This window comes from Myxine glutinosa, chromosome 3, assembly GCF_964187855.1.
Source record: "Myxine glutinosa chromosome 3, kmMyxGlut1.1, whole genome shotgun sequence".
NCBI lineage: Eukaryota > Metazoa > Chordata > Myxini > Myxiniformes > Myxinidae > Myxine > Myxine glutinosa.
Genome location: NC_136263.1, coordinates 75,939,061 through 75,955,052, shown reverse-complemented (window position 1 = coordinate 75,955,052; position 15,992 = coordinate 75,939,061). Strand labels below are relative to the sequence as shown.

Genomic DNA, 15,992 nt, shown 5'->3' with positions numbered 1-15,992 from the left:
CATGCTGGTTCCCCGGACGTTGGTGAAGTAATAACATATGTCCCCGCATTTCACAGAGGTTGCAGGTAAAATGTCGTTGTCCTGCAACTTCTGATGTGGTGAATGTTCGAAGCCTTCGAACAAGAGTAAGTGATCGCCTTTCTTTCATATGTTGCAGTGTGATCCAGGCAAATGGTCACATAAATTTCCTTGGTGAAGGTAAGCATTCATCTCCAAGTTACACGGGAGAATGTCTTCATCATTCTTTGAGAAAGAGGGTGTATGCCACGATTAACTTCATTTTTTTAGCCACAAATTTTCTTTCTCGACCTTCTTCCCAATTCCGTTAGCAATCCCTCCAAACTGTGATCTCGTCTTATCCTTATGCTCAGTCACATCTGAATCTGCTTTCCGCACACACTGGATCAGATAGGGTACATCTTACCATGAAATCAGCATAATCATGTATATCTTCCGACAGTTTCACATTCAACAATTTGTTGTTTTTTCCTTAACACAAACGTTATATTCATTTATATGCGTCACACAAATAATATTCAATCAGGTATGTATTTTATTACTAATCTAAGAATAGCATTGTATATGATTACAATCACAAACGGGAATACCTAATTCCCAACAACAATTTTCCCAAACCAACAAATTAAGCATAATGTATTATTACCATAATTCCTCTCCACTTTTTCTTTTCCCTCTTTTTTTTTTTTCCTAACAGTGTGTCACTCGTGGTGATATGAGTTCATTGATATTGTAATTGACACAACTCATAACATTGTCGTTATGCCATTATCTTAATTCTACTGTATTCATTTGCAACATCACTTGATTTAGTCTTTTAATTTCAGTATTTATGTCGCCATAAAAGTCTTCCTTTTCTGGTTCCACATTTCTTTCCTCATTTGTCACTTCATGCGTTATCATCGTGTTGTTGGTTACCTTATTCAAACACACCGTCACTAAGGCTTTCAAGCAAGCCACCACTAAAACAATTGCCAATATAACTACTAAACCAACAAACAAGTCTGCTACTCCTTGTATATGTTCATACCTATGACATAGTTATATGTCGATGACATTTAACATTATATACCAAACTAACAAGCTTCCTAAAAGGTAAATAAAGAAAATCCCTTAATATGTAACATAATCAGATTATTTGTCTTACCCTGATCCCCCTATCTCCCGGGGTTGAACTCAATCCCCTGATCATGAGTGTAGTTGTGATACATTTTTTTTTTTTCACTCATGCTGTATTAATATCAGTAGATAATTGTATGTCATGTAGGCAAATAAATGTCACTATTCCAAGTAGGAATATCACATGTTGAAAATGTAATGTTTATCAATGCAAGGGGTGTTAAAATGTAATTCAAATGACTGTAAATCACGACTATCATTTTTCTACCACTGAATGTTCTGCTGGGCTGCTAGGTGCAGCCTCATTTTCTGTGGGATCGTCCACCTTAGCCCCATGTGTTTGCTTGCAATGAGAGGCATGAATCCAACTTTCTATTTTGGGTCCATATTTGTTTCTATTCTTATCAATCTCCTATGGTTTATCAATTCGTTCCAAGATACCGCAACCAAAGGTTTTAACCAAAGCTCTACCAAACTATTTCCAATTTGAACAAAAATGCCAGTGAAACAATGATTCGAAGGATTAACTTCAAGGGGTCAATAACTTTATTCTATAGCCAGATCTAATTTTCCCATCCAATAGTTTGCCTTGCCACATGTCATATTATAACACCTTAATAAACCTTCGAAAAATGTTTCCCATCTCAACAAATTTCCTTTTTTTACAAATAGCCATGTGTAACTTACGTATTTAACTACAATTTCCTCTCAATTTGTTTGGCCTAACTGGCCGCAAAAGTGGCTGCCAGCATGCAGTACCGTTTTTTTTATCTACCAAGGAAGTGTTCCACACAAGACCTCTACCAAAATGTTGTTTGTAAAAAACACATCTGGGATTTCTGATTACATGGATGCACACTCTCAGGACATTTTCAGGCTGCTGTTAACAATCCACTACGATGACTTAATTCCTTTACCCACAATCAAATAATTAGTACAAATTGAGGATACTAGGGCATGCCCGTACTATATATAAGCTAGGACGTGCCCGTACGTGGGTGCCCGTTCCTTGCCAAAAAAAAAAAAAAAAAAAAAATTTGTGTAGGGGTGTGTGTGTGTAAACATCCTAGGGCGTGCCCGTACGTGGGTGCAAAAAAACATGCGTGCAAACAACAACAACAAAAAAAAACTTTGAAACCACGTGGCAGTAACGACCACAGAACCCCCCCCCCCCTCTATTTACATGAATGGTTTGGTCCATTCGCAACGACCACAGAACCCCCCCCCTCTATTTACATGCAATGGTTTGGTCCAAAGCGAACGGTTTGGTCCATTCGATGTGATTCGATGATTCGATGTGAATGGTTTGGTCCATTCGCAACGACCACAGAACCCCCCCCTCTATTTACATGAATGGTTTGGTCCATTCGCAAAGCCAAAGCGAACGACCACAGAACCCCCCCCTCTATTTACATGAATGGTTTGGTCCATTCGCAAAGCCAAAGCGAACGACCACAGAACCCCCCCCCCCCCCCTCTATTTACATGAATGGTTTGGTCCATTCGCAACGCCAAAGCGAACGGCGAACGGCTAAATCGCCATAGCTCGGTAAGTACTTGTCCAATTAATTTCAAACCTTGAAAAGGCACATCCTCGGGTCCCCAGCAATATACCTGGCAAGTTTCAAGTATATCGGACCCGTGGTTGTCGAGAAACAGCGGTCACAGACACACAGACACACAGACACACAGACACACAGACACACAGACACACAGACACACAGAGATTGCTGGAATTATAGATAGATTATCCTTATCACATTCTTTTATAGATTCATTATGTTGGATCTAATTTTTTCCAATAATTTTCCACTGCTGTAAGGCGGAACAATAGCTCTCATAAGTCTTAGTAATATCGTACTTAATTTGCCCAGCAGAGAATAATTTATTTACTATCCTTTCTCATCTGTTAACCAGTGACTTTGTTTAAACTCCAGAACTGAAAACCCACAATAGTTCAAACCAGCAAAATTTTCTTTACTCTTTTCCCATATCATCTATGCCTAAAACACATCCATACATACAGCACAATTTATATGCTGATAAAATTCAAGTTTATATATATAAAATCCATGAGCAGAGTATTCTGGGAAGTCAGTGTAAGACCTCTCCCAAATTTGGATGATTTTGTACTTCCTCATTTCCTTTTATGAAGCTCATATCCATAAATAGATGTTATTCTCATATACATTCTATCAAAAATGGAATCCCAAAATTACTCACAATTTTACTATTAATTAATGGCTGCTCATAACCCAGCACATCAAATTTTTTATATTCCATTTCCCTTGACAAAAGAGATAATGTTCATAATCAAATTATATTTCTATTTTATTTTACGGATTCTCTGGATATTCAATCCCATCCACATATCCCAATCCCATCCACATATAACTATCCATTTCCAGACAGGCACACTGTCGGTGTCAACAATCTTGTAAGATTGATACACAAAAACACACACACACATGCATTATGCATATTTGTTTGCGTTGGAACCATTATTTACAGATCAGATGGGTGTCAATTTTATTTCAATTTCATAAAATTTGTCAATCAAATTAAAAATGCTTATAGACAAATAAACCAAAAGTCCATTCTTAGAAAACCCTTATGATGTCACATTGAAATTACCCTTTCTGCCTTCACAATAATCTATCCAAATTTTGACTACACACCCATTTGCATGTCAGTCGACCATTGACCTATCAATCGTGCGGAACAATAGTCCGAAATTCCCACCTGATCATCATGTGACTCTTGTTACTTGGTTTGCCAACAATTGCAACGCAATTGTTCCAAACTTTGTAAATTTAAAATTGCTGTGCCCAAAATAGAAGATCCAATTTTGGCATTTGATCAATTAATTATTAATTTGTTAACAAGCAAAAAGAAAATGAATCATTCTTGCTCTGAAAACTTTTCAGACACAAGAATCATTGACAGTTGTTCATGTTTGTCCAGTAATCGAATCTGTTGAGGCCAATCATCATTTGGGATTTGCAGCAATGAAGGCCTAATCATTGTCTGAGGTACCGGTAAGCACTGGTACCCTTGATCTTGGTTTGCCCCATGACCTTGTCTTCCTGTTGACATACGGACATCTTCTTCTCCAATGTCCCATCTTTCCACACTCGAAACACCGGTTTCTGTCGTTGTCTGATCTGTGCGCCTGTGCACTTGTATTGCTGGGCTGCATCTCTACATCCCTGAGTTGCCACTGCAATCTCTCGTTATCTCCTGAAACACGAAAAAATTCTCTGTACCGTCCTTTTTGGGGAGACAACTGGAAATCAGATGGGACAACTGTGACTTTCATTCCTAATTTCGAGGGCAGTTGTGCATTTGTCTCCTCCACTGTATCCTGTATCCTTTTTATTTTAAGTTCTAGTTCCGTTATCCGTTCTTGCTGTTCCCGTTGTCTGGATTCACCATCCCAAAGATGGAATGCAAGCCAGTCTACCGTTAGATTCTGTCTCTTCCTGGCTTTCAATCTTTGTTCCAATCTTTCCAATCGACTTCGCTCAAATGTACCATCTCTTGGAAACTCCTCATCATGTCCCTTTGTCCACAAATACCAATTCTCGACCTGCCTTATAGCTTCGGCACCATAACGGTCGTACATATGATGTGTACAAGTACCTTTTTGTGGAATCTCTGGTTGTCCTTGTGTGTTCTTGCAGGCTCCATTTCCCATTCTGCCTTTTATCAAAGTAGCGTTGGATGTGTTGTAGCTTGTTCCAGGTTCCTCTAAAGCTTCACTCGTACCTCCAGGAAGGATCTCTCCACCTGTTCGCACGGTGATTTCCAGAGAATCTCCCTCAGCCGTGGCTTTTGCACAATCCAATCTCACAGATCAGTATTTGCAGATGAGCCGGAGGGTCAGTATGAAATGGGTGAATCCTCAGGTGTCCGCTCTGTTGACGGGGAAATCACACAATGGTAACCGCACATATATATCTGTATATAAACTCACCACCTTGCTCAATTTTCCCAGGTTGTCTCCACATTGATAATATCTCGCAAAGATATCAAAGCTTCTTTCTTGAGACCGCATTTTCATCAATCAAACAATCAATATATTCAATTCAATTTATTCAGTTCAATTTATTCAGTTAAATTTATTCACTTAAATTCAATCAATTAGATTCAATCAATCGACAATTCAATCAATTATTCAATTTCAATTAATTCATCAATATTCATCAATAAATCAAATTAATCACTTTGGATGTCTCTTTGCATAGGCCCTTTCCCCAATGATGTCAGGACAGGTCCATCCATTGACTGAGATCGAATTTCATCGGTCGTCACCTCGGGTTCGTACCTCATGTCAATTGATGAATCACCGTCCTGTCCTAGGGTCATATCTGACATATTTTCCCATTTTGCCTGGTCTCCACAAATTTTCTTTGCAACCACTAAAGGCAACTCATCCTTCATTCGTGAGACAGCCAAAATGGATGGCAGATATTAAAGTTCATTGGGAAAAATATCTCATCATTTTTTCTTTTAATAGTATCCAAAATCTCTTGGCAATATAAATTTCGTAAAACTCCTGAAATAAGACTGTAAAATTCCTTTAATCATGCTAAATTTTATAACTCCATCGCTTGTACCACCCAATTTATCCCATAGGGCTTGAAAGTTCTTTCCCAAGTTCATGCAATCATTCTGCATTTGAACCCTATGATATCATTCATAATAATCATCATGATTTTATAGTCATGGTCCTATCATAATCATCTATTTAAAACGAACATTTCCTTTATCACCACAGCTATGTGGTATAATCAACAATAGAATAAAACTGTACATAGCAACAGGCTACCTCATGGCCACTTAGTATACCTATTGACAATAAGTCATAACAATATCGAATAATCACTGAACAATTCAAAAATCGCTTCCCCTGCTCCAGCCGCAGCATCCGTGATATTTGTTTGCTCATTCACTATTCCTGATTCGTCATCAAGGATCTCCATCATCACACAGCGTACTTAATTCCGCATTCTAATGAGAATTCAACAGGATTTTACGACTCAAAGGAAAAGAACGAGCAGACCTTTTGCAGGATGATCGTTACAAAAATCGTTACATATATTAAAGTATTTATGATGTCGACAAATCATATCTTAATTCTTACAAGATTTTGGTTCTTTGAATAAATCACAGCACCGGGAGAACCAGCTCCAAAAATGGATCTTTGTGTTTATTCAGCACCCTAGTAATTGGTTCTTTGTGTACTAATTACACAGCACCCAGGCCCCGCTCATATGGATCTTTGTGCAGCGCTACACAGCACCTGAGCAAAAGGGGTTTCATCTACATTTTCCCTATCTGGTGTACCATCCGTGATATTTGTCTGCTCATTCACTATTCCTGATTCGTCATCAAGGATCTCCATCATCACACAGCGTACTTAATTCCGCTTTTTAATGAGAGTTCAACAGGAATTTACGACTCAAAGGAAAAGAACGAGCAGACCTTTTGCAGGACGATAACTGGAATTAGTCGTGAAAATATATCCAAAATACTCAAAAATAGACACCCACAAAAATAAACAACAAACCCAAACAAACCCAAGGTCGACCCTCTTACACAGTAAATTACATCATTTCAGCATCGTATTGGTTGCTGAAATATTCCAGGGTTTATACACACCTTAAAAGAGGTATGCGTGGTGTTGTCCCCTCCCACGTTTATTCCAGGGTTTATACACACCTTAAAAGAGGTATGCGTGGTGTTGCCCCCTCCCACTTTTAATTCCTCATTAAATTACTTATTAAATTACTCATTAAATTACTCATTAAATTACTCATTAAATTACTCATTAAATTACTCATTAAATTACTCATTAAATTACTCATTAACTTAACTTACATAGTTTCAGCATTGTATTGATTGCTGAAATATTCCAGGGTTTATACACACCTTAAAAGAGGTATGCGTGGTGTTGCCCCCTCCCACTTTTAATTACTCATTACATCGTTTCCATTTTAAAAAACATCGCTTTTACTGCTCCAGCCGCAGCATTTGTCACTTTGTTTGCTCATCCGCATGACCAAAACGAAATAAAGGGAGCTCAACCATTACACAGCGCTTTTAGTGGCGCATGCCATAGAAACTCAACGCAATTTCGACTCGGCCAACAAACGAGCAAATTTTGCAGGATGGTAACTGGAATTAGTCGTGAAAAATATATCCAAAATACACAAAATACACCCCCACACAAATAAACAACATTTATTCCGTTCAACAGAACAAACATTTCCTCTATCATGATATGCATGTCTTCAAAATTATATGACCAAGAGAAAAAGTAAAATTAATTAAAAACTGCGGGCAGTGATGATCCGGGGACCATACTGCTCCATCCTGATTGGACGAGTGCGTGCTAGAGTCGTTAACAGCGACAGTCCAGATCCGATTGTTCAAAATTTCAACTCAATCGATCGAAAAATGAACGCAGGGATGCATTTTAAAGGTGCAGTGGCACTAACTGAGTTGCCACGAATATGGCCACGAAATTGCCAATATGGCCATCACAAAATATTTTCCTTAATCAATTGGCTCATAGCATAACCAATCTGCAAGTATTTCATCCGAAGATGTGTCTCTCAGGAATTTTAATTAAATAAGTCATTTATAAATCAACGAGTTAATTTATTAAATGATTAATCAATAAATCAATATTTTCCTTGACAGCCACATCACTTGGTCAGTGTCATGTCCAAATATCAGCTTCCTTACTCAAAAGGTGCCTGAGTTAATGTAATGTAATTACTGTAATAAGATTACTGCAATTACTGTAATGATTACTGTAATTACTGTAATTACCGGAACTGTAATTACTGTAATTACCTCAGGTAATTACTGTAATGTAATTACTGTAATGTAATAAGAAATGTAATTAATTAAATAAGTACTTCATTAATCGTTAATAATGAAATAATTCCTGAATTCTCATTCGATTCACTTGACATTCGAATGTCCCCAAAACGTTGGAGCAAAACGTTGCAACAACGAAAGTGAAACGTTGTGGCGACGTTGTGGAAACGTTAGCAAAACCCAACATTTGAATGTTCCCAAAACATTCCAACAACAAGTTCCAACAACAAGTTCCAACAGCAAGTTCCAACAACAAGTTCCAACAACAAGTTCCAACAACAAGTTCCAACAAGTTCCAACAACAAGTTCCAACAAGTTCCAACAGCAAGTTCCAACAGCAAGTTCCAACAACAAGTTCCAACAAGTTCCAACAACAAGTTCCAACAGCAAGTTCCAACAACAAGTTCCAACAACAAGTTCCAACAGCAAGTTCCAACAGCAAGTTCCAACAACAAGTTCCAACAGCAAGTTCCAACAACAAGTTCCAACAGCAAGTTCCAACAACAAGTTCCAACAACAAGTTCCAACAACAAGTTCCAACAGCAAGTTCCAACAACAAGTTCCAACAACAAGTTCCAACAACAAGTTCCAACAACAAGTTCCAACAGCAAGTTCCAACAACAAGTTCCAACAACAAGTTCCAACAACAAGTTCCAACAAGTTCCAACAACAAGTTCCAACAGCAAGTTCCAACAACAAGTTCCAACAACAAGTTCCAACAACAAGTTCCAACAACAAGTTCCAACAGCAAGTTCCAACAACAAGTTCCAACAGCAAGTTCCAACAACAAGTTCCAACAGCAAGTTCCAACAACAAGTTCCAACAGCAAGTTCCAACAATGAGTTCCAACAACAAGTTCCAACAACAAGTTCCAACAGCAAGTTCCAACAACAAGTTCCAACAACAAGTTCCAACAACAAGTTCCAACAACAAGTTCCAACAGCAAGTTCCAACAACAAGTTCCAACAACAAGTTCCAACAACAAGTTCCAACAAGTTCCAACAACAAGTTCCAACAGCAAGTTCCAACAACAAGTTCCAACAACAAGTTCCAACAAGTTCCAACAACAAGTTCCAACAGCAAGTTCCAACAACAAGTTCCAACAACAAGTTCCAACAACAAGTTCCAACAAGTTCCAACAGCAAGTTCCAACAACAAGTTCCAACAACAAGTTCCAACAACAAGTTCCATCAAGTTCCAACAACAAGTTCCAACAGCAAGTTCCAACAACAAGTTCCAACAACAAGTTCCAACAACAAGTTCCAACAAGTTCCAATAGCAAGTTCCAACAGCAAGTTCCAACAACAAGTTCCAACAACAAGTTCCAACAACAAGTTCCAACAACAAGTTCCAACAACAAGTTCCAACAACAAGTTCCAACAAGTTCCAACAACAAGTTCCAACAACAAGTTCCAACAAGTTCCAACAACAAGTTCCAACAGCAAGTTCCAACAACAAGTTCCAACAACAAGTTCCAACAACAAGTTCCAACAAGTTCCAACAGCAAGTTCCAACAACAAGTTCCAACAACAAGTTCCAACAACAAGTTCCATCAAGTTCCAACAACAAGTTCCAACAGCAAGTTCCAACAACAAGTTCCAACAACAAGTTCCAACAACAAGTTCCAACAACAAGTTCCAACAAGTTCCAACAGCAAGTTCCAACAGCAAGTTCCAACAACAAGTTCCAACAACAAGTTCCAACAACAAGTTCCAACAGCAAGTTCCAACAGCAAGTTCCAACAACAAGTTCCAACAAGTTCCAACAACAAGTTCCAACAGCAAGTTCCAACAACAAGTTCCAACAACAAGTTCCAACAACAAGTTCCAACAAGTTCCAACAGCAAGTTCCAACAGCAAGTTCCAACAACAAGTTCCAACAACAAGTTCCAACAACAAGTTCCAACAACAAGTTCCAACAAGTTCCAACAGCAAGTTCCAACAACAAGTTCCAACAACAAGTTCCAACAACAAGTTCCAACAAGTTCCAATAGCAAGTTCCAACAGCAAGTTCCAACAACAAGTTCCAACAACAAGTTCCAACAACAAGTTCCAACAACAAGTTCCAACAAGTTCCAACAGCAAGTTCCAACAACAAGTTCCAACAACAAGTTCCAACAACAAATGGTCACAAGTCATTATCACATTGCAATGACCTCTAAACATTCCTAAACCAATATCCCATTAAAAAAAATCCCATTAAAATCCCATATTTTGTCACCCTTTGCATTGTTGAAAGCAATTAATTCCATAACTTAATATTACCTCAATTTATATATACTAGCGCGTGCCCGCACGTACGTGCTCGCCCGTACGTGCTTGCAAAAAAAACATGCGTGCAAACAACAACAACAAAACTTTGAAACCACGTGGCAGTAACGACCACAGAACCACCCTCCTATTTGCATGGAATGGTTTGGTCCATTCGCAAAGCCAAAACGAACGACCACAGAACCACCCTCCTATTTACATGGAATGGTTTGGTCCATTCGCAAAGCCAAAACGAACGACCACAGAACCACCCTCCTATTTGCATGGAATGGTTTGGTCCATTCGCAAAGCCAAAACGAACGACCACAGAACCACCCTCCTATTTACATGGAATGGTTTGGTCCATTCGCAAAGCCAAAACGAACGACCACAGAACCCCCCCCCTTCTATTTACATGCAATGGTTCGGTCCATCCGCAGAGCCAAAGCGAACGGCTTGCGAGTACGGTGACCATACCTTGGGACCCCCTTGTCCGATTAATTTCAAACCTTGACAAATTTTCCATTCCTTCCCTTCCTGATCTTTCGATGTAGGGCTGGGTTCTTTTTTTAGGATCATGTTGCATCGAGCATTATTTTCCAAAACAGTGTGAACATTAACCCACACCAAAACCTCTGACATCCCACCATTAACACCTATTGTAAGCGTGCCGAATCAGTAAGCATCACCCCTTCTATGAGCCTCGACCAGAGGGTGGTTGTTACTCACAAACACCATTTCCTGTAATTATCTCTCACTAGGGCATGCCCGTACTATATATATATCTAAAATTATATCCCCCGCCGAGCAAGTCGCTGGCTCCAAGTCGAGTGCTTTGAACAAAAAAGAAGTACTCTAAACGGTGGTTTTTTATTCAACCGTGAAGCATGTCTCAAAGGCTTCTTGATGGACCTGGACAAAATTTGATGCAATTTTTTTTCTCAATCGCCATCTTTCATCATAATTCTGGACCGGCATGAGGGGGGGTTGTCTGTCATGAATTTATAGGCATGGCGGGAAAACTGAAAAAAATTATTTATTTAAAACGGGTGTACACGTTTGTACACGTGTACGGACGGACCTTACCGAACCGGCAAACAAGTCGCTTCATGCACATCAGTGGTGCGTTTCTTCGTGGCGCGTGTCAGAAGAATTACACAGCGCAGGAAAAATACGTATTTACAGAAATCGTTAAAAAAAAAAAAACTCGGATAATCGCTAAAATCGTTGTGGCCAGTGTACCATATTGGAAATATATATATATATAAATATAATTCCGTTTCCCGGTTCCCTGTCGCTCGCCGAGCGCCGAGCAAGTCAAGTGCTTCGAACAAGTGCAAAAAAAAAGTAGTACTTTATCCGTGTGCGGGTGGGTAAACGAGTGTACCGGCCTTACACGTCCTGGAAGCAAGCGGTCGCAAGGTGCACACTTGCTCCGTCTGCTTCCAGGTTACAGCAAGGCCCTTTAATAACCAGCGCAAAAATACGTATTTACAGAAATCATTTAGAAAAAAAACGAATAAATTGCTACAGTCGTTTATCGAAATCCCATTCGTGATGGCTCACGCCACCTATATCGCGGCATCGGTGCGCAAAGAAGCCCCAGACCACCTGCTCCCCCATGTATGTACCCATAACTTCCAAGTTCGTAAATCATATTGGACCAAACAAGACACACTCACCTTTTAAAGACTTGTTTGTGTCCAGTTGATGTCAGCGGTGCCTCCAAGATTGTCAGGGAATTTGTAGTGGGGGACTCACAGGACTCCAATGACCGGACACAGGTTACAAAAGGTCTAGTTTATTAAACTGTATTCACTTCATCCAATTACCAAAATGATACCGCATAATATAATGGATCAGGTTAACTCTTTTCGCTGGTCCTTCTCGTTCATCCGACACTCCCGTTCGGTCAGCGCTTCACGTAGCAAGTACTGTCGACTCCACGTTTGCTCTAGTTTATATGGACGAACTCGACTTAATCCTCTGTCCGCTGAACTCGTAATCTCTTCTCCGCTGACGTTACTGGTCGCCTTCCTGGCGCCAGCTAGCCCCCCCTGTTGTGAGTTCCATTTATCAAACAATAGGGGGGTGCTCCAGCCTGGGGCTGTGACCAGGTGTTTCAAGAGATTATCATGTTCGTGCACATTCCTAACTCATTTACAAACTCGTCCTTCACAGAGTTTGCATGTAAAATGTATTTGCTTTGTTACCAGGTTAATTAATAAGTTACCAGTGCCAATTAATAAGTTACGCTGAGTTACACTTCCACAACGTGCTCGCATATCAAGCCGCATGCTTTTTAGGTCCGCCTACCAGTGAACACGCCTCGGCCCTGATTGGTCACGAGGGTTCACCGGCTCCTCCCTTCGTGGCACGTTGAGGGGGCCACGCCTCGCTCCGACAACTCCTCCCCCTTTTTCTCCAGCTTGACCGCGTGGTTAATGGCGTTTGGAGCCAGCGCTGCGTCTGGCAGAGAGGCGCAATCCAATTTGGAGGGAGGCTAAGCCGCAAAATGAACAGAATTGAAAAGGGGCCTCGGTTATTTGATTAATGCAACGCAGAGTCAAACTATTGGAAACAGAGCCTTACCTGAAACACATACTAATGAAATAACTGAAGAAGGTTCCTATGGTGTCCTACGTGTTGCAATATGGCCTAACTAGGGTGCGACCTTTGACCTTTGGGAGATGGGGATATTTACAGGGAATTATTTACAAGAATTATTATTTACAAGTGAGGGGTTCTCAAAATCGCAACAATATATATATATATATATATATATATATATATATATATATATATATATATATATATATATATATATATATATATATATATATATACTGTATATATTTATATATATCTATATATATATATATATATATATATATATATATATATATTATATATATATATATGTATATACATATACATATATATATATATATATATATATATATATATATATATATATATTATATATTGTTACGGTTTTCCGCCGCCCTTCTTACCCTTACCAAGGGGGGGATTAAGCCCCTTGTTCTTTCTGGGCCTGGCATAACTGAGACTTGAAACGCCTCTTCCGGGCAAACGCAAGGTAGGGTTTCGGGACCAAGTCTCGCTCGTACCTAAATACCTGTGCCGCCCCGGAAGCGGGGAACCAAGCCTCGCATGAGCCACGTGTAATTTGAGTACACCGAGCGGATTGCGTACCATGTGGTCCATGCAGTCACCGTTAATATTGGACCCCGATTAGAGTCATTCTATTCGTACCACGCTTAGTCAATGATGGAAATCACAAAAGCGGTAGAATCAAAGGAAGAACACAGTTTTAATTATTATTTACACTTATGTACAATTTGGTAGAAAGCAGACACAGAGCAGAACTTAAGCAGTCTTATTATAAAGCCCAGACACGGGCCTGTTCGCACTCACACAGGGAAATTGCAGGCAGGATCCTGTTCTCGCGCTGCCTTGGTCATCCAGGAACGGCGGCCCGGCGTGCTCGCCACGGTCCCAGAACGTCCCACGAAGATGGCCAGCAGGTGGTGGAAGGATCCTTGTAGTGCGTCCCTCGAACAAAGGCAGCAGATGAGGCAGGAAGGAAATGTACGCGTCTCTCAGCGCGGTTGGGCCACCAGCGCGGTTGGGCCACCAGCGCGCTATCACTCACGTAACCCAATGCAATAAAAGCTCGGCCTTAAGCTCAACCGATTGTCACTTTAATATGAGCGCTTTTACCCAGTTCATGCGCGTCTTTCTCCGATCTCGTAACTCTATACTCTGCGGCGCTCTTCAATGCCAACTGCTTGATGCTCTCCAAAATGCCAACAACTCGAGAGTCCTCTCTCCACTGCTGACCGCGCTCCTTCAACTCCACGAACTCCTCTGTCCTTGGGGGCTTTGCGCGACGGGTTATATTTGCCACGCCCTGAGCCCTCTCGAACGTTCCAACCACGCCCTGTGACGCATTGCCGCAGCCACTCCCTTTGAGCCCTGATTGGCGGCTTGTGCTTACCGTCAGCTTCTTCGCTGCCCTCATTCGGTCCCGACCCGACCTGCCAGGCCTGCCTCGTGTTAATTCGCGCCAAAAAGCCAAAGGCAGCACAAGGAGGCATAAGAAGCATAAGGCAATGGAGCAATGAAAAGGACCTATTCTCATTATTCTACTCAACGCAAGACTAACACAGGAAAAGGACTATTCTTACACATACTATGAGATAACTGCACTATCGCGAGGCTATATGTTGCAATGTGACTAACTATGAGGGGGAAATTTAACCTTTATTGTACAAAACTCAAAACCGCAACAATATATATATATATGCTCGAGATATGGGATTCTTACTTATGATCGACAAATACAACCTCCTATATGTGAGTGGTGCTTTCTCAATAATAAAATGTGCAAGTGAAGGTAGAATCATGCTCTGATTACAAGTGAGATGTCACAACTGCAGAGCCATTGTGCTTCAATAATTGCCAGTTTGTACATTCGGTCACGTAACTCATCTGCTAATAGGGTCTGCAGTCATAGGACACATTACCCAGGCGGGCGTCAGCAAAATCGAGCATCAAACAAGGGTCCATTTGTTTAAAAAAAAATCAAGGATTGATTTGTAAGTTTGTAGGTGACAGGAAGCAGGCTCAACATTGCCAGTAATGAGGCTTCATTTGGCTCATCACAGGATGGGACCGCAATGGAAGTGAACTGTTTGCTACCCTGAGTCGCCCTCGGATTCATCATTTCTCGAACACAGTGACATTCATGGTGACGAGGTGAAATGTCACAACCTTTGTAAAATATTTATACTCTGGTTGACCTTGGGACAGGCAGTTTTGTGTTATCTTCTCAGTAGAACACCAACTCCCACCCCCTCCATCTGCTCACCAAAAGACAAACACAACTTTTTGGTGGTTGTTATTTTTTTATTTAGACCATAGCAGTGGATGTCAGTTCTGATTGTATTATGCCTTGCCTTTTACAAGCTGATGCAGAAAATATTGTTCAAACATAGTATCTCTTGAACATATTATGGGGTAGATTCAAAAAGTTACATGAATGAAGGGCGGTCGTTCTTTTGATTGGATTGCAGCGAGCAGGTTTTTTGGACCTTTGGGCTATGGCACATTTACCCTTGAGAATGGCAATCGGACCCCTGGCACCATGCATGGTGTTGCCCAACTCAAGACGATACCCACTAGGACGGTACATGGTAGAGCGCATACCCCCACAAGGCTGAACAGTTTACGTTTTGTATCCCACTGATAGGCCGGATCTGCTGACCTGAACCAAAATCTTATTGGCTTTTTCTTGCACCTAACCAACTCGTCCACATAGTTTTGTCATAACTCGTTCACAACCTTTTGTAATATCATGATATACATACATCTCTCAATGGTGAAGAATCACTTAAAGATTCTTCTATCTGGATCCGGATTCGGATCTTCACCAAAATTTAATCAATTCTTCCTTGTAACACACTCTATCTGTCTAACAAGTTTTGTTTGAATCTGTCCATAACCTTTTGAGATATCATGCTATATCGGTTTTAGCCCCATCACTCAATGGTGAAGAATCACTTAAAAAATTATAGTATCCGGATCTGGATCTTCACCAAAATCTAATTATTTCGTCCTTGTCACACACCCAACATCTCCACCAAATTTCATCTGCATCCGTCCAAAAGTTTTTGAGATATCCCGTTCACAT

The 15,992-nt window shown here is 40.4% G+C and overlaps 1 protein-coding gene across 1 annotated transcript in view; it reads right to left on the bottom strand.

Annotated features, from left to right (window-relative positions):
- Positions 1-14,172, bottom strand: part of LOC144891206 (uncharacterized) — a 29,115-nt gene extending 14,943 nt beyond the window's left edge. The window contains exon 1 of the mRNA XM_078773580.1: positions 13,715-14,172. Within this exon, the coding sequence (XP_078629706.1) occupies positions 13,715-13,761 (47 nt within the window). The 5' untranslated portion in view covers positions 13,762-14,172. The remainder of the gene's footprint in view (positions 1-13,714) is intronic.
- Positions 14,173-15,992: the final 1,820 nt, after the last annotated feature.